At 38.6% G+C, this 19,558-nt stretch overlaps 1 protein-coding gene across 1 annotated transcript; it reads left to right on the top strand.

Annotated features, from left to right (window-relative positions):
* The first annotated feature begins 1,115 nt into the window (after positions 1 to 1,115).
* Positions 1,116 to 7,612, top strand: LOC140766535 (protein ENHANCER OF LHP1 1). Its single transcript, XM_073105932.1, has 12 exons — positions 1,116 to 1,420; positions 2,048 to 3,156; positions 3,375 to 3,551; positions 3,675 to 3,788; positions 5,176 to 5,280; positions 5,527 to 5,661; positions 5,760 to 5,815; positions 5,888 to 5,993; positions 6,118 to 6,234; positions 6,310 to 6,436; positions 6,537 to 6,667; positions 6,757 to 7,612. The coding sequence occupies exons 1-12, from the start codon at positions 1,144 to 1,146 to the stop codon at positions 7,348 to 7,350; spliced, it is 3,048 nt and encodes a 1,015-aa protein (XP_072962033.1). The 5' UTR covers positions 1,116 to 1,143; the 3' UTR covers positions 7,351 to 7,612.
* The last annotated feature ends 11,946 nt before the right edge of the window (positions 7,613 to 19,558 follow it).

Here is a 19,558-nt window from a genome sequence, read left to right as displayed (position 1 = left end):
TTACTTTTGAGCAATCCTATAAGGATGCTTCATTTTCTTTTTTTTATAGTATTTCTTAGGTTCATAATAGCAAGATAAATATTAGCATCAAGAACCCAAGATAAATAATTTTTCATTGAAATGTCAAGCGCAACAAATTCATCTTCTCCTTGATAAAGTGAATATTCATGCCAATTTGCATAGAAGAAGAAAAAAGAGGTAGAATTTTGTGCTAAAATGTATGGTAAAACAAGGAGCAAAATAACCTACTTTAAAGCAAAAAGAATTAGCAAAATAACACAAAAATATTAGAGAACAAGAGAAAAAGAGAAAGATAATTATTCTTCTTCAAGTAATATATCTCTTTTCACCTCTAGATTCTTTATATAGGTTTACAAAAAGATACCCTAATGAATTTTAAGTTACTAACATTAAGATATAAAAAGTGAATATTAAAAAAAGTTACGAAGATGTGAGGGTTCTCTAAGATGGTCATCCACTTATGTTAAAAAAAAATTATAATGGTTTGAGAATTTTATCTTGCTACTCTTGAGTCCTCCGAATGCCGACAATTCTTGGCCACGGTCAAATTGGCAGCCAGAATTATAAAGTAGTGAAAACGGTGGAAAAGTTTTAAGAAGCATACACGAACCTTACTAGGGTGTCAACTAATAATTAGTGCAATGAATATCAAGTATGATCAATTAGCTTCAATTAACTTCCAGAAATATTAGGCAAGTATTTCCTACTAATGGGATTGTTCATGCACGTATATGAAGATTTAGTTTTCTTGATTTAGAGAAATATATATATGGAAGTAAATGAATTGAATGACGAGATGGATTTACTTTTCTTAGCATTTGGCACTCGGCAGACTGATAAATCTGAACCCGATATACATCACTGATTATTGGATTTTCGGATCCAGATCCGAGAAGATTTTGCTCGTGAGACTGCAGGTCAACCGACACACTTTCCCGCGAAATATACAAAGCAGACGAGAGAGAGAGAGGACTCAAAAATTAACTCCAAACTAATTCCCGCCAAAAATGGTTTCCCCGCCAAAAATGGTTTCCCCGCCAAAAAGAAAAAGAAATCCAACCCTGATAAGAACGAAACCGTAACCCTATCACGGGAAGAAGGCAACAGAGCAAGACGATCGCAATGAAAGGCCGATCCCTTAAGCTTCGAGAGGCGCACAAGGGTACAAGCTCCCCTTCCCTTTGCTCCGTCGTCTGGGGCCTCGATGGCTGCCATGTGGCCACCGCCTCAGCCGCCGATACAGCCGTGTCGATCCACGACGCCGCCGGGCAGCCGCCGGCATCGGTGACGTCTCTCCGCCACCACAAGGATGGGGTGACCGCTCTCGCCGTTAGCCCAAACTCTGGCACCCTCGCTACCGGCTCGATTGATCACTCCGTCAAGGTATATAGCTTTCCAGGTACTATCTAGCTTCTTCTCTGTCTTGATCTGTGTGAGATCACGTTAGGAGAGCTGTTGTTTAGCTTCATTCTCGAAATGCCGGTCGCTTTTGTTGATTTCCGTGATAAAGGAGGGATATTTGCTGACCGAATGATGATTTCTCTGTAGTATCTCCCATTTCCTATTGTCTTCACTGGACTTGTTTAGACCGGTAAATGGCTTTGTGCAGTTTAGGGATCTGATGAATCAGTCATGTAATTTGACCTGTTGCGCTCTTTTTGATGTTATTTTCCCTTTTCGGGTATCGTATTGTCAAAGAAAGCTATTGGAGCTGCTAATTTCATCTGCCTGTTAAAACAGTTCCCATTTTCAGTTTCTGCGCTGATTAAGTTGTGATTTGTTTTCTTGAATTCTCAATATTGCATATCTTATTGTGATTATTTTAGGACATTTTGATTTTATGGCCTTATGTGAAGCGTAATGGATACGAGTAATTGATGGGACGACTTGATTTTTCAATTATCATCATTAGATTTCCCTTATTTTTTCAACTTCTACAGCTCCGGCTGCTTATCGTTCGTTGCAGAATTTGTTTTTTGTTTCCTTTACTCGCCCTCCTCTAAGTTTCGTTATTTCTTTTGGTCAGATGGAGAATTCCAGAGCAATGTTACCAGATTCACCTTGCCGATCCGCTCTCTTGCTTTCAATAGGTCTGGTAGCTTGTTGGCAGCAGCTGGTGATGACGATGGCATCAAGTTGATTGCCACCATAGACAGTTCAATCTCTAAGGTGCTCAAGGGGCACAAAGGCTCTGTTACGGGATTATCTTTTGACCCGAAAAATGAATTCTTGGCATCTGTTGATGGGTTTGGCACTATAATCTATTGGGAGCTCTCATCAGGAAAGTCCGTGCATACGCTGAAAGCTGTAGCCCCCAGTTGTGATTCAGACGCCACACTGTTGAATGTTTTGAGCTGGAGCCCTGATGGAGAAACTTTAGCAGTGCCAGGTTTGAGAAATGATGTAGTAATGTATGACAGAGATACAGCTGAAAAGTTGTTTACTCTGAAAGGAGAACATGAACGGCCAGTATGCTGTCTCTGTTGGTCTCCCAATGGGAAATACATGGCCACTTCTGGGCTAGATAAGCAGATTTTGATCTGGGATGTCGAATTAAGGCAGGACATTGAAAGGCAGAAGTTTGATGAGAGAATATGCTGCTTGTCTTGGCAGTCAAATGGGAATGCTATAGCAGTAATTGATGTTATGGGTAAATTTGGAATCTGGGAACCTGTAGTGCCTTCATGCATGAAGTCTCCTACAGAGGGTGCACCTAGTGCACAAGCCAGGCATGCAAAAGGACTCCTTTTATTTGATGATGTTGATGAAGATCCAAGTACATCTGGCAGCTTAGATGAAGCTATTGATGAAAGTCACGGGGAGTCAGCTCCAATTAGCCACAAGAGACTGAAGAAACAGTCTGCTTTTAATGACCATTCCAATGAGTATACTGATGGGGAAGAGGAGTTGGCACATCAGATAGAATCTCGTAAGAGAAGTACCTCTAAACATAAGGAAACTACTGGTAGGGGGAAAGAAGAATGTGCAATTTCAAGAAAGTTGACAAAGGCAAAAACTCAGGAGGCTTTCCAGCCAGGCTCGACACCTCCTCAATCTGGGAAAAGGCGATTTCTCTCCTACAACATGCTTGGGAGCATTACCACAATTGAAAATGAAGGATATTCCCACATAGAGGTGATGTAATTTGCTATTACATCTTTTGTTGTGGGGCAGTATGCTGTTAATTGAGTACTGGCTTGTCAAAAGTAAAAGTTCTGCTTCTGTTAGAAGGTCAATGATGGCTGATTGCATATTACTTTTAAAATTATATGCATTTTGTTACCATATTAATTATGTATTTATGGTGAGTAAACAGGATTCTGACATATAACCTTTTGTATACAAACATGAAGGTTGATTTTCATGACACTGGAAGAGGTCCTAGGGTTCCTTCTATGACTGACTATTTTGGTTTCACAATGGCTTCACTGAGTGAAACGGGAAGTGTCTTTGCAAATCCATGCAAGGGTGAAAAGAACACAAGTACTCTAATGTACCGCCCTTTCAGTAGCTGGGCTAATAACAGTGAGGTAGAATCTCTTGGATGAAACCTAAGTAGATATCACTGTCTATCTATCTATATATGTTTACTACTAATAGATTCCTTCAACTTTCCATAAAATGCTGATGCTCATTATCTGTTTTAAACGTAGTGGTCAATGAGATTTGAAGAAGAAGAAGTGAAGGCTGTGTCCCTAGGCACTGGTTGGGTGGCTGCAGTTACCAACCTTAATTTCCTTCGCATCTTCACAGAGGGTGGCTTGCAGGTTTGATACATATATAGTTGTACATTTTGCATATGTTTTTAAAGCATATCTGGTTAGGATTTCAAAGGCAAGATATTTCTATGTTCACTCTTCACCTGCCTGAAAAATATATTCGGAACAGCCTTCCACATGAAGCCATGAAATGATAGAATAAGAAGTTAGTAATTCCTTTTCCATGATGATATAATTCTTTTCTCAAAACTTTCTTGTACAAGTTCCTTGATGAATGCTCGCACTTACTTGAAATGGAATCTCATCTATTTTTTGAATTGAACTGAATGATGCAAGGATGGGCTTCCAATTTAGGAAAAGTGGAAAATTTTTGGGGGTTATTTGTCAACATTTTTTTGACTAGCATGATATTGCTCTTTTATGTTTGGATGTCCTCAGACAAGTCTCTGTTCTTACTGGTCTCTTATTGGTATTCTAAACAAAATTTGCAATGTTATTGGAGCTTGAAGGCTTTCAGATTTAATCAGATTTACATGAATGACTACAAGGGAGTAGAAGCTCCCGTGAGCTTACTGCTGATGCAATGGCCAATTGCCAATTGATATGTACATCCACATGTAACTCAGCTATTATGATATGTGAGGAACCTTGCTCATTTCAATGATGCAAGCAGTGAGTTTGATATGCAGTGTCTTTCCGTTAGCCTAATATTAAGTGGCAAGATGATCAATAAGGCAATAAGTACATGGATTATGTATTTGAGAAATAATATAACTTAGAGAGTCTGACCATGTGTCCTGACGAGGAAAATTAGCTGCTTCATTCCTTCCTACCTTTAATGGAATTTGAAATGAAAAAAACTTCATATCTCACTCTCAGCTTCTCTTGATATTGTTCCATTTCCTTTGCTTCATGGGCATGCTTCACAAATGCAAATGCTACTATGTCTATATGTACCTAGGAATGTATAAGAAGAAAAATTACAGATGTTTTTATTTTCCAGAAATGATGGAATAACTTATTTGAACTAGCTCACTTCGACGGATACATCTCCATATTTGTCAATTATTGTTGTTCTTTGCCTGTCTTAGTTCACGAAACTATAGGTGCAGCTTACGGTATAACTCTCATGTTGGTGTCACCATTATGATCCCAATATACTTTTATTTTCTTGAATCTACACAATCTTGAGGTTATTGTTCCATAGGATGTATTTAAAGTCCACTTATTCAGTTCTTTGGTCCACTGCAGATATAGGGCACCCTTTTTTGAGTAAAAGAGTCCCTTCAAAAGCAAATATTTATTCATTCTGCAATCTCACTACTTAAATGAGATTTGCTACAATAGCTTCTTCATCTATTTTCATCAGCAATGCCCCTTGAATATGTCATAACCAGATGTCCGAATTATCTTATTTGTTATTTGATTATTGCAGAGGCATATTCTTTCTCTCAATGGTCCAGTGGTTACTGCAGCAGGTTTTAAAGATGAGTTGGCAATTGTTACTCATGCTTCAGACTGCCTTCCTTCTGGAGATCAGGTTTTCAGCTATCTAAATGAGTGAATTAGCTCTTAGATCTCCGTTTCTCAGTTGTTATAAAGTAACAGTAATATACTTGACTACCATGTTTATAACTTCATTGGACTAAGTTATTATAGGTGTATTTCAGAATAGTAATCGGAAACTATAATCTGCCAGTCATTTTCTCCTTCTATGTTAATCTGAAAATGCTATCCTAACATTATGACTACACTGAAGTTAATGCTAGAGATATATGACTGGCAGGTGCTGGAAGTCAAGGTATTTAATATTTCTGAGGGAACCCAATCTGTTGAATGCCGTCTTCCCTTGACACCCTCTTCTCATTTAACATGGTTTGGCTTTAGTGAAGAAGGCCAGCTGAGTTCTTATGACTCTGAGGTATGTCCTACTTGTCCTCTTAGAGACTTTATGCATCCATTCTAATGTTCTTTTTTTTTCTTTTCAAACAAGCTTAACACGGATAATGATATGTACAGGGGGTGCTTAGGGTGTTCTGTGACCATTATGGTGGCAGTTGGCTTCCTGTTTTCAGGTACTGATGATATGCTGCTCATTTGATGCTTGTCAAACTGTAGGAAGAATCTAATTATGGTTCCTAATGCAGTGCTAGGAAGGCAAGCAAATCAGAAGATGAAAGTTATTGGGTAGTGGGTTTAAACGCAAGCAAGCTCTTCTGTATTGTTTGCAAGTCCCCTGATTCTTATCCCTCAGTATGATCCTACTCGTGCTTCTCTCCATAATGTTTTTTCATCATTAGTAATTCATAATGTTTGTTCACCTTTAGTAACTTGTAAGGTTTGTTCATCAATGGTAACTTGTTTTCCTTTGCTTTAGGTGATGCCCAAGCCTGTACTTACACTACTCAGCCTTTCAGTCCCTCTTGCCTCTTCTGATCTTGGTGCTGCTGATCTTGAAAATGAGTTCATAATGAGGAATCTACATCTCTCACAGGTTCATCTATTTCTTATAATACTGATGATTCATTGTTTGTATCCTTACTGAGTCCTCCTCAATTTCAAACATCAGATACAAAAGAAACTCAGCAGAATGGCAACTGCAGATCTTGATACAATTGCACTTGACGATGAGGCATTTAACATGGAAGCTTCAATTGACCGTTGCATCTTGAGGCTTATTGCAAGCTGTTGCAATGGTAAAAAGAACTCAAAGTCATGATATCATTGTATACCGTATTAAAGTTTGCTTTATTGTCTAACAATGAGCTCTCTGTTTGCTCTGTTGGCCTATTAAAGGTGATAAGCTTGTAAGGGCCACTGAACTAGCTAAATTGCTATCACTGGAGAAGTCAGTAAGAGGTGCAATAAAGCTTGTCACTGTCCTGAAGCTTCCTATATTAGCAGAGCGGTTTAGTAACATACTGGAGGTCAGTACATTTCAAATTTATGTAGTTTTTTCTAGTTTTTCAGAAGCTGTTCTTACAACTTGACATCAATAAATTTCATACACTTGCAGGAAAGATTGTTGAATGAACTGAAACGACCAGCAGTAGTTACTGGTCTATCCTCTAATGGTACCTCCACCAAAAGTGCACCACTAATGAAGGCTTCTATGACATCTGAAGCCACTGAAGTTATGCAGCCTGAAAGTACATTTCAACTATCTACATTGCCTAAACCTCGCTTAACAAAACAAGACCAGACTGAAGCCAAGAAGGTTGGGATGGCAGAACCTCACAATGATCCAAAGGAGGAAACCGCAATGGCAACATCCACCAATAGATGTCATCAGCAGATGGGTCCATTTGCAAAGATATCAAAAACTCAAGAGGTGGAAGAGAAGGATAAAAGGGAACAACACATGGAATTATGCAAGAATGCAAGTGAAGGAACTGCAAAGGAAGGGGTTAATCAGGTGAATACAAGAAGTGCAGGCGAAGGTAATTCAAATGAAGCGGCGAACCAGAGGCAGTCTCATCGACCAGTAAACCCCTTTATCAAGTCCGCAAACAACCAGGGAAAATCATCTCTTCTAGATTCAATTAAGAAAATGAAGAAAGCAGATCATGAGAAGGATGAAAAGCTCAATAACAAAAAAGCGAGGGTGTGATAATCTTCCTTCTCAGTCTGCCTAAATTAGTTAGCAGGTTGTAGGTTACCATCTCAATATTTAGATAGCAGGTTACCATCTCAATATTCTTTTGCAGCCTAACTTAATTTGACTTCACTTGCCAATGCTCATTAGTTGGGCACACTTTGTCTATAGTTCATGATTGTTGTATTTTAGTACTTAATTGTTCTCTGCTGCAAGCCTGCAATGTAGAATATGAATACTCTCATAATGATTTTCTTAAAATACTGTCTAAAATATATCTGCAAATCAGTGAATTTTTGGAATTTGCTGCCATGGTTGACTGTTAAAATTGGTCGAAAGGTGGTTTAATTCTACTTCTAAGTGCTTCTCTTTTATCTTTTCAGAACTCATGAATCCTCGAGTAATTCAGGGGTGATGGACTGACATACATACAAGAAATTCATGCTCTAGGGTTATGCGAGACCTTTTTAGTTCAATAATGGAGAAAAACTCAAGATGCATACCTTAAAGCAAAGCCCAGATAATTACTAATTACTAATTACTGGAATTTCAAGTACACTTGACAAGTAAAAATTCATAGTCAATAATAATAACATCTGGATATAATTTAGGCACCGGAAATTACCAATTTAAGTTAACCAAGAAATCTAGAAATTAATGCCTATATATAAATATTCTTTTGGCATCTCTCTCCGTTCTTTTCCCCTAGACCTCTTCAAAACGGTTCTTGTGTAATAAATTATTCGAAGAATCACAAAGGACATACAGGTCCAATGGCAGCATCGCTTTTGTGCTCCACGGTGAAAGGATCCGGAGACGAAAGGCTTTGTGGATTTTAATCCGCATTGATTGCAAGTGATAAGAACCTCTACATGAATTCTAAGGCCAAGAGAACGTCCGATTAATGCAACATTAAGAATGTTTCGATGACATCAACTTAACTAATTTATCTAGGAATAAGCAGGCCAAACAATTTGCTATATCATTATTTGGTTTTCTCCAATGTCTCGTAACACCAACTAATGGAAAATATCATTATTGATAAATAGTTCATGTTGTTCTATATATACATGCTCTTATAGGATCCCTGACCATTAAATGCTCCACTTTTTGACTGGTTACTAACCATGTTAATCTTTCTCATCGGTTCAAGTAATGTGTTCTCACTCTATTGGAATGACTCAAGTAACACCTAAAAAAGTATGTGGTCACTCTTTTGGATAATATTTTTACTAAATCACACGAAGGCATGCGTTAGTCAAGATATATCACAACTTTTCTTATAATATCATAGCTCTCCAATAGGGGTAATTGGAACCATCCAAAAGTGGACGACTTGAATTCTCTAGCAATATGCTACTTTTCTATGATATCATAGCTTGAGCTAGCTCACTGAAGCTCTGCTCAATTAGGCATGATACTGTAGCAAAAAATATATATACATATATAATATCAAATGAATTCTTAACCCTAGATGGGCTCGATTAGGCTCCAGTTGTCTCCTCTTCTCTCTTCCCTCACCATCTTCCCCATTTCTTCACCCTCTTCCCTCTTCTCTCAATTCTTCCCTATGTCGCTGACACTCAGTCACTGAGCGTCTTCTCCTCTTCCCCCACCGGAGCCACTTCCCCGTCGTCACCGAGCGTCTTCTCCCCTCACCTTCTGTCTTTTTGTCAAATCTTAACGGCGGAGCCTAGAGCGGTACCTGGGCGAGGGTTTCGATGGGAGCCTTCGCGGGGCCATGGTGGAAGCGAACGTGACTAGTGTGGTCGAGGATGGAGACTCCTTATCTTCTAGCGGTGTTGATGTTGGTGGTGTGAGATAGTGAGAGCTTTGCTCTAGCCAATGTGAGAGCCCTATGAAGATCCTTCTCTGGCTGGCTCTTCACCACCAAAACCCTCTTCAGTTTTCATCATCGAAATCCAAAATGGTGAAAGTTCCCATTGGCCAAAACCATGAAACCCATCTTCACCGACGAAATCCTAGCCTCTATCACTGTGAAACCTATCTACACCACCGAAATCTATCTCCATCTTCACCACCGAACCCATCTCCATTGCTCAAGCTAAATTTGTTTACACCATCTCCAAGCTCCTAGTAAGGCTAGTTAATAATTTTTAGTTTGATTGACTTGGTTTTTCAAATTGGATAGTTTGTATTCAATTACAACTATCAGGTTGCTATAGGTGTATTTGATGCTACTGCTTTTCACCATTAATGCTTCATCAAACTTTTTGCCATTTAGCCCACAAGGTGTCGAGCCAAGCTCGAGCCTCATTGAGCTAGGCCTAAGTTGAGCTAAGCTGAACTTTTTTAGCTCGAATCAAGCTTGAGCAGAAAAAAAAACCTCTCGAGCCAAGCTGGTTTCAGCTCGCTCAAGTTCACTTTGTTTACACCCCTAGATTTGACCCTCTCGGAACATCCATCATCATAAAAACTAAGAAAAGTAAGAACACAATAATAATATAGAAATCAAAATAAGCTGCTCAAGACTAGAAAACATTCTAGCAATAAACTATACAAGCTGGCAAGCAAGATAGACTAAGTAGCACAAAACTAGATTAAACCCTTTCTAATCAAAATAAAGAGATTAATCCTAGAGTGACCTACTATGATACTAAAAACCATAATACGCCCTAGGAGATCAAATCTATCGTATGCTGTTAATAATAAAATACAAAAAAAGTCGTGAAATGAACAATCACAGACACAAATTTTTACGTGAAAAAAAATCTCACACTGGGTAAAAAAACCATTGATGTAAATTCAGATTGAAATCAATTACTAAAACTTTTATAAGTTATAAGAAGCTTATGGATCACTTATTAATCTCCATGACTCAATTTGTACTAATTTTACTTATTAGACCCTTCGATGTACTATTTCCCGTGATTGGGTTTCTTATCCTAAATGACCCTTAAAATTATCTTTTCCATCTTAATAACCCTTGAGACATAAATTTTTTAGATCTAATATAGATGTGTTGAATTGAGAGTGATTCAGCATATTCCAAAAGCTGGGAGATGATCTTCAATAGCCTCTAAAGATGACTTAAAGAGATAATAGACAACTTGCCTAGAGTTAAATTACAACTTTATTAAATGCCTCTTCTAGATTTGGTATATATTCTCTCAAAAATTCTCTAGTGATTCTATAGATTTGAGAAAATACGTTCTATGACTTAGAAACTCAAATTTTGGATTTTTCTTGCATTGATGTTTGAACATCTTTGGGAACTACTATTACAATTTTGGTTATTTGGCTTTAAAATCAATCTTTCACTTCAATATTTTTCATCAAACATCTCATAACTTATGCATATGCTTATATATAAAATTTAAACAAATTATATGAATAAAATATATTTGGAAACACAATTTATTAACTATATAAGTATAGATAAAACTTTACAATTTATCCATTTGACAATTTGTGACAAAACATAATTTCTTAAAATATAAAATATTTACTCATAATAATGTACATATCTTAATAGAGCATAGCACAAATTTTATTTGCTGAAAATACCCTATACAACTACAATGCTCATACCGGTTGCAATGTGAGTTTATACAAAATAAATTAAGCAATATGATATATATTCATAACAAATCAGTCCCAAATGACTATGACACTATACTACTTTATCTATTTTTATTATAAATTGACAAAACATGCAATTAATATAAGAGGATAGCATTGAAGCATGAAAGAAAATATGTTGATTCATGTAATCATTCAAAGACTTGTACTTCCCTTGAGAAACACAATTTAATCCACGTTATTTTTAGCTAATAAATATTTCAAGTGCCAAATCCAATTTTCAAGAAGTACATCTCACAAAAAGTACAAAATCTCAGCTGAAAGTTCCAATAATCTCATTAAGACAAAATGTTGTTCCTCATAGAAAGACACAAGTCCTTGGTGTTCTCTAAGTGATGCATTCATAGATTTTGAATGACTATAGAAAAAAGTCAAAAACAATATACTTTCATAGAGAAAAAATATAAGATAAGAAGTACAAGTATATTGAACACCTATAACAAGAACATACTCTAATTATAGGTTCTCAAATAATCACTCTAAAAAGACATTAGACATAAAAGATTAACTTTTAAACAAAACTAAGCACACAGAAAAACTCTCTTAAAGTCAAAAACTAATATTAGTTCACTAAAATTTTCTTATTATATTCTTTATTTATTTAATAACTATTAGCACAATAGCGTCTTTCACACAAGGCATAGATAACCCCTTTTCTTGCAATGCACACTATATATATATTTTTTAGATTTTTTATGAAGACTAATTTATTTTAAAATGACTTTCACACTAAACATGTGGTAGTCCTAACCATAATTTAAAGGAAAAGAACATGTGTATTGTAAGGTCAATTGGGGTAAGTCTAGATTGATATTCTAGTTGTCAAAGAAAAGTCATTCTTGGATCAGTGCCCACACCAAGAGACAAACATGACATCTAATGCGTATTACCACACCACAATGAATTATAGTGTGGTCTAGCATATCCTACTACACCACAATGAAGCAAGTATGTACAAATTTTATTTTTCTTACCTCGTGATGGGTTTTGATACTAGGATCTTTCATCCACTTTCACAAATACTCACCACCAATGTTGTTTCATGTACTCCTAGGTAGGGATGTAAACGAGCCAAGCCTGAGTGAGCCGACTTTGGCTCAGGCTCGGTTCGAAATTACTTTTGAGCCTTTAATTCTGCTCAGCTCAACTTGAGCCGAGCTCGAGCTGAGCCTAACTAAGCCCAAGTCGAGCCTGAGCGAGCCGGCTCCAGCTCAAACTCAACTCGATATTAATTTCGAGCCAACTTCAAAGGCTCGGGCTCGGCTCAGCTTTGATCGACCTAAGCCGGACTCAAGCTTCAGCCGAGCCGAGCCCGAGCCGTCAAGTCCAAGTCCTAGGTTTAGGTTTTGTCGTACTTCATGTTTTCTCTTGGCTTTATCATCCTTTTAATACCCTATAGATACAAAAATAGTTTTAAGATTATATGAATTTTCAGCATAACCAAGACGATACTTTGTTTGTGATTTGGGCATTTAAGACCTCATCGAGTTTCATCTTCCCTTTTAGGAAACTATTTTTCTCATTAAGCACTCTCATTCTTTTTCAACATCTTTGAGTTGTTCCTTCAATTCAACTAGTTGATCGATTGCTTTGACTAAAGTTTTCATACTCTTATCTTAATTTGTCTTTGATTTTTTATTTTCAATTCAACACCTTTCAACTTGGTCAAGACTTCAAGTTAATCTTTTTCAACTTGTATGGCTTATGCTATTTTTTCATTATAAGCTCTCTGAAGTTTTAGATCATCTTCATCATTCAACCTAAAAATCTAAATCATTTTTATTATCCTATCTATCTAAATCATATTCATTTGTATTTAAAGAATCATTAGAAAGTTCAGTATATAGCAAATAATAGTGAAAGATATATAATATTCATTTGTATTTAAAGAATCATTAGAAAGTTCAGTATATAGCAAATAATAGTGAAAGATATATAATATTTTTTCAGATTTAGAGTCCTTATTATTATAATTATTATTATCATTCGACGTGACTTACAAAGCCTTGCCCTTTTTCTTAATGCAATTTGGGTGTTCATATGACATGTGGCACTTTTATAACATTAAGCCACTCCCTTTTTTATTTTTGATCTTAGGCTTTGAGCCTTTAGAATTAGGGACAACGAAGGGTTTACAAGAATTACTATTCTCTATGACTTTGTCGTTGATCTTGTTACCCATGGTAGTTTTTTTTTTTAAATTTCTTAAATTTTTGGACAAAATGATCTATCATCTCAAAGTCTAGTTCACATTCCTACTCCTTATCTTCATCTTTAATAGTTCTCAAGGCCATGCCTTTAAATTTTTGAGGTTTAGGTAGAGAAGATTTAAACGTTCATAAATTACCCATAAGTTGCTCAGCTTTCATCGCAACAAAGGACCAGCTTTGGACAGTTCTTTGAATTGAAACTTTGGAGGGTAATGCCAACAGATTTACCTGTCCAAATAATCTAAAACTCTTATAGCTTGTTCCCTTAGAAGTCATAAATCCAACGCAACTAGAATCAGAATGATCAGAGGTGTAAATTAGAAGTTATGGTGGAAAAACTGACCAAGGATCAGTAGGTGGTGATATGGATGTGGAAGGTGAAAAAATGGCTACGGTCAGGGTTTTGGAAGGTGGATATGATAACGGTAGTGGGGATAAAGCATAAAGCTATATGAAGGAAGAGAAGTGGTATGTACTCTTAGGAATAAGAGGGAACGATGAGACGTAAGGGAAGGGCGGCGGTAGCGTTAACCACGGCCCAAGATGAAGCTCAGCAAGAGAGGGAGGTTGCACGAGAGGGAGAGGTGGTAGAAGAGTCTTGCAGCAAAGCCAATGGGTTCAATATTCATTCGATAATCAAAATGTGGTCAACACCTAAATATTTATAGGTGGTTACGATACAACTCAGTTCGGCTAATCCGACTGTATTAGTTCAAATCAATTTAAGATGAAAGCAAATTAACCCAATATAAGAACTAAATGGCAAAAGCAAATAAATCTAATTAAGCTAAGGGGTTCTGTCCTATCTGGTTAGCTCGAGATGAATGGGTTGATCGAAGTCATATCATTAGAGGTCCATATAACTATATTGTTGTTAGTTTAGGGAGTGTATGTGGGTAATAGAAAAGTTTAGTGAGTGTACATGCAAAATAGTTATAGTTTAGGGGTCTAAGTGAAATTATCCCTAAAGGATACATATGACTCATGAATAATATATGAGTGAGCAATGTCAAACTAGATACTTTCAAGATAGCTTTCATAGAGGTAGCCCTTTTTACCTTTTTATTGCTACTTGGTTTGACCCAGATTGAGCTGAACCAAAGATTGGAGACTCTGGGTTCGACGCCCAAAGGACCTAGCACTGATTTACATTTTGAACCCTATGTTATATTTAATTAATTTTAGCTTTATTAAGAGTTGTAATCGGTTAGGTCTCTAACCTAACCTATTTATTTGATGCATTAGGACTTGGTTTGAGTCGATTGGACCTAAGCTAATCAAGATAGGCCGATCAAGTCAATTAGGGAGCCACAACATGTGTTATACCCCCAATCTGAATTACATTGGATTATTGAGTTATTCTCTTAAGATCGACCTTCTTCTTCCCTGTTCGACTAGCTCCAAGCCATGGTCACCCTAACCACCATCCCTGCCTACCTCCTCATTTGGCTGCACCCCTTAACCCCAAGGAACGACCCTACTTCTTCTCTATCACCTTTACTACCAACTACCTCGATTTCCATCATCACCATCGCCACCACCATACCACCACCCTAGGCCAATAACCACCTCGCCCATTTTAGCCTCCCCATTCCATAATCCACTTCAATAGATTTGTTCTCCGTCTCGAATTTATCACAAACACAAAACCGCATATCTATCTAATCGTTGAACCTTGTTACGATTTAGCTAGTTATGACTTTTGTTTTAGAAATAACTTTTGTTTTGGAAAAATAAGATTTCTAGCGTCTTCGAATGCTAGGAAGTCGCGTTTGAACGCCTGCACACGTTCGCAAAAATAGAGAACGTGTTTAGTGCGTTCGAACGCCTACACACGTTTGTAACGACAGAGAACGCATTAACTACGTTTGAACGCATTCGAATGCAATCAGCGAACTGCATGGCCTAGGGTTATCATTTAATTATTTTGTTTGATAGGTTAGCCTCTAAATACATGGAAGGCAATCTAACTAGGATATTATTGATGAAATATTGAAATTTTCTTTCCCAACCCTCTTTCTTTCCTCCAACAGCATCCAATCTTAGACATTGTCTTCTTCCTCCCTCAATTTGACCTTGCTCCATTGCCTCTCAAGAATCAGTCCACTCTCTTCCCTTTCGTCTAGCTTAATGTTCTACCCCACCATGGCTACCACCATCTTCCCCAAAATTGAACCATTACTTTCCTATTCCATTACTCACGTCCTCCACGCCACCACTTGACCAATGGTCAGTATTTTCTTCATAACTTTTGATCTACACATCCGATCGAGTGATCTAGATTTTGTTGGATTCCTCACTTCAAGAGGAACAACTTGCCAAAGTTACAAATCTTTTGGACGGTTAGATCTTCCACAAATCTCGTTGAAAGTTCTACACTAAGAAGAATTGGGCTGATCATCAAATTGTTGCAACATCATTATTCCAGATCGTATCAAGTGGTATCAGAGCAAGGCTGACCTAGGACTTATCATTGATGACGACGACTTGAGCAATGGCTTCTAGAAGGAAAATGAAAGATCTAAACATAACGGAGGAAGGCACAAACATTGAAACCCCAAGGTGTGAAGCACGAAGAACGGATCTTTCCTCGAAAAATCCAATTATTGCGGAAGGCCTCATGTCCGCATTGATGGTTGCCTTGGCACTAACCAACATGATCTTAGAAAGGTTGGTGAAGGCACGCCAATTGCGAAGCGATTCATGGATTGATGTTGGAACGCGGCGAGACTTCAACACATCGGCCTCAACCATCGGGTCCGGCTAGTCCTACCATTGAACATGTCATCCACCATAATGAGCCAATTCTTCCACACCCCATGGTGTGAGAGGCCCCGACTAATCTTAGACTGGTGCAATCCGAGGAGAACCTTAGGGCTTGGGTGCGAACTTTACATGAAGATGATGAGGAGTGGGTGGAGTATGACGAGGTGGAACACCGACGTAATTTCATGCAGCGGAGAAGGGATGCATATTGACAACAACAATACCCTCCCATGGCTAGGCCGGGTCAAGGCTACGATCCTAACAATGATTTCAGTGTATGGGGTCGATCGGTACCTCTTGATTTTCCAAAATTTTAAAGTGACGATTCTCTTGATTGGATATATAGGGCTGAGCAATTTTTTGAGATCCAAAGAATGTTGAAAGACTCTAAGGAGATGCTAGCAAGCTTCTATTTTGAAAGGCCAGCCCTTCATCAATATCGGGCCACTGCAAGGAATGGGCAGACCTTACAAGGGGCATTGTGAAAAGGTTTGGAGTTGCTGGATATGAAGATTTTGATGCTCTTCTCATCAAGACGGTACATCGAACTACAGTCATAGCGTACCAAGAAGAGTTCGATCGGATTAGTGCACGTTGTGATCCACCATGGCCGAACGCCTTGTTGAAATCTGACTTTTTAGCTGGGTTGCAGAGTGAATTGCAGGCGGATGTTGAAGCCTTGCGCCCAAGAACCTCAGAGGAAGCATATGAGGACACCATCATTATGGAGAGGAAGCACTAGGTCTTGAAGAACCAAGGCAAAAACTCATGGTCCATCCGAGAACCACAACAGCCTTACCGGCCAGCTAAAGTAATTGGTACTACAACAACGACTCCAAAGTTGGCTACTAGAAATCCAGGACCGAGAGCTCTACTCCGGCCCTTCATTGATGTGAAGGGGAACCATAGAGCCCCTGTCTGAACTCTCACACCTGCTTAGGTGGAAGAGTGGAGGGCAAAAGACCCATGCTTCAGATGCGATGAACGTTTTACACTCGATCATCGGTGTGCTAAAGCGACGGGGAGGTCATGTTGATTGATGGGCAAGATGATCCGAAGGAGGAATTGGCCGAGGAGAGGTTGTGGAAGAGCTTCTTGAGGAGGCTCCAGAGGCGTATAAAGAGAAGGATATGCAAGCCAAAATTTCAATACATGCTTACTTCGGAGCCGTTGCACCGAAGATGCTTCAGGTAGACAGATTGGTCAAGAAGCATTGCATGCACATCCTCATTGATTTGTGGAGCACGCATAACTTCTTAGATGAGCGCTTGCTAAGGAGGATTGGGTTAGAAGCTGAACCGACCAATGCATTTGAAGTAGCAATTGGCGATGGAACAAAATTGAAAGCTGACAGTTTCTGTCGTTGAGTGGAAATTTGGGTCCAAGGGCATGAATTGATTATTGATTTGTATCCACTTGCCTTATGAGGTGCTGATCTTGTTCTAGGTACTCAGTGGTTACAAAGCCTAGGACAGGTGACGTTCGACTTTCGCAATATGTGGATGACATTTCGACGAAATGGCAAGGTGGTGCAACTAAATGGGGGTGAAAACACAATCTAACCCCACCTTGCAATCTATAGTGGGGCTACCACGGCTAAGGGAGTTGGCCTATCTTTTTCAGATGTCTCCAACAGAAACGGAGCCTCCCTTAAGATCAGGTAACCTTAAGAATTGTTACAATTATTATTAGAATTCTCTATGTTGATTGAAGAGCCATAAGGACTGCCGCCATGTAGAAATTCAGACCACAAGATAGCCATTGTACTGGGAGCTGAGTCGACTAAAGTGCGTCCCTATTGGTATTCTCATATCCAAAAAGAAGAGATAATAAAGCTGGTTGCTGAGATGGTTGGATAAGGAATTATTCAACCATGCAATAGTGCTTATTTCTCATAGGGCATTTTTGTGTCGACTATCGAGCATTCAACGCCATAACCATCAAAGACCGATACCTAATACCGGTGATAGAAGAGTTATTGGATGAATTGATAGGGGCTTCTTATTTCAGCAAACTGGACCTTAGAGTTGGATATCACCAAATCTGTGTTCATCTTGAAGACGTCCATAAGACCGCTTTTCTAACTCATGATGGCCATTATGAGTTTCGAGTCATGCCCTTCGAATTGACCAACCTTCCAGCAACATTTCAAAGCTTAATAAATGACATATTCAGGCCACTCTTGCGCCGATATGTATTGGTATTCTTTGATGATATCTTGGTGTACAGTAGAAGTTTTGAAGATCATTTGAAACATTTACATGAAGTGCTAAATATGCTTGAAGAAAACTCTTTGAAAGTCAAGATGTCTAAATGTTTGTGGTGTGAGAGAAATGTGGAATATTTGAGGCATATCATTTCAGTAGAAGGTGCAGCGGCCAATCGCAGCAAAATGAAGAGTATGATTGATTGGTCGATTTCAAGGATTGTCTGCAAGCTACGTGGGTTTCTTGGGTTAACTGGCTACTACAACAGATTTATTGTTGGATATGGTAAAATTGCAGCACCACTTACCGCCCTTTTGAGGAAGGATTCCTTTGTGTGGAGCGACGAAGTGACGACGGCCTTTGAAAACTTAAAATATGCTATCATTTCAGCCCTAGTTTTGACGTTGTGCGGGGCCCTATTAGGGTTATTTGTATGTAGTCAGACTTGAGTTATTCTTAGTTTAGATGTTCTGGATAAAATTATGCTATTGATACATGTTTATTTGATTGTTGGCAACTAACCAAGTTAGGTGCCTTGCACGTGTCGTGTGGGTTTGTGCCATACACGTGTTGAGGGTTTGGTGTTACACCAGTTCTAGGGTGTTTGAACACGATCAGGGTGCGTTCAAATGCGCGATGAGAAAGTTGAGTCATAATAGAATTTTTCTAGGATTTTTGGATGATTGGCTAGCCTCCAAATATGTGGAAAAATAGCCTTTTTTTATTGTGGATTAATCAAAGGAACTTGGACTCTTCTTCTTTCTCTTCTCCTTCCTCCAAAGCTTGGCCAATCTAGATCTCCCTAGGATGACTATTGCTGACCATCTCCTCGATTGGCCGTACCCCCTTGACCCTAAGGAGCAACCCACCTCCCTATCTATCCTTCTCTAGCAACCTAGTGACCTTCCTTACGCCCTAAACCACCCTTCCACTTCCACTTCCTTACGCCCTAAACCACCCTTCCACGCCCTAAACCACCCTTCCACTTCCACTTCCTACCAACAAGTCCTAAAACAATATGAAACCTTAATTCTAGAGGATTCTCATCGATCGCGTTCGAACGCGCCCGTTCGCGTTCGAACGCACTCATAAAGCTCCATTTTTGTATGTGCGAACGCTATGCAGGTATTCAAATGCGGGCGTTCGAACTCGCCCGACCATGTTCGAATGCACAATATGCGTTCTCTGTATTTGCGAACCTGATACAGGCGTTCACAAAGGCGTTCGAACGCAACCCCTTTTGCGTTCGAACGCGACCTACAGAAATTTTATTTTAATAAAAATAAATAACTAATGTAATAAGAAAAGATCCTAACTAAGTGTATTAGTATCACAAGAACACAAGATGGAGTTATTGGTTGATTCAATTGACTCAAGAACACTTCTCCCTAGCATGCCACCTGTTGTTCCAGATAAGGAGAAGTCACCTACAGATAA

The sequence above is a fragment of the Typha angustifolia genome, chromosome 9, assembly GCF_048772165.1.
Source record: "Typha angustifolia cultivar Huaian chromosome 9, ASM4877216v1, whole genome shotgun sequence".
NCBI lineage: Eukaryota > Viridiplantae > Streptophyta > Magnoliopsida > Poales > Typhaceae > Typha > Typha angustifolia.
Note: the sequence above shows the minus strand (reverse complement) of the source record. Positions and strands in the feature narration are given on the sequence as shown.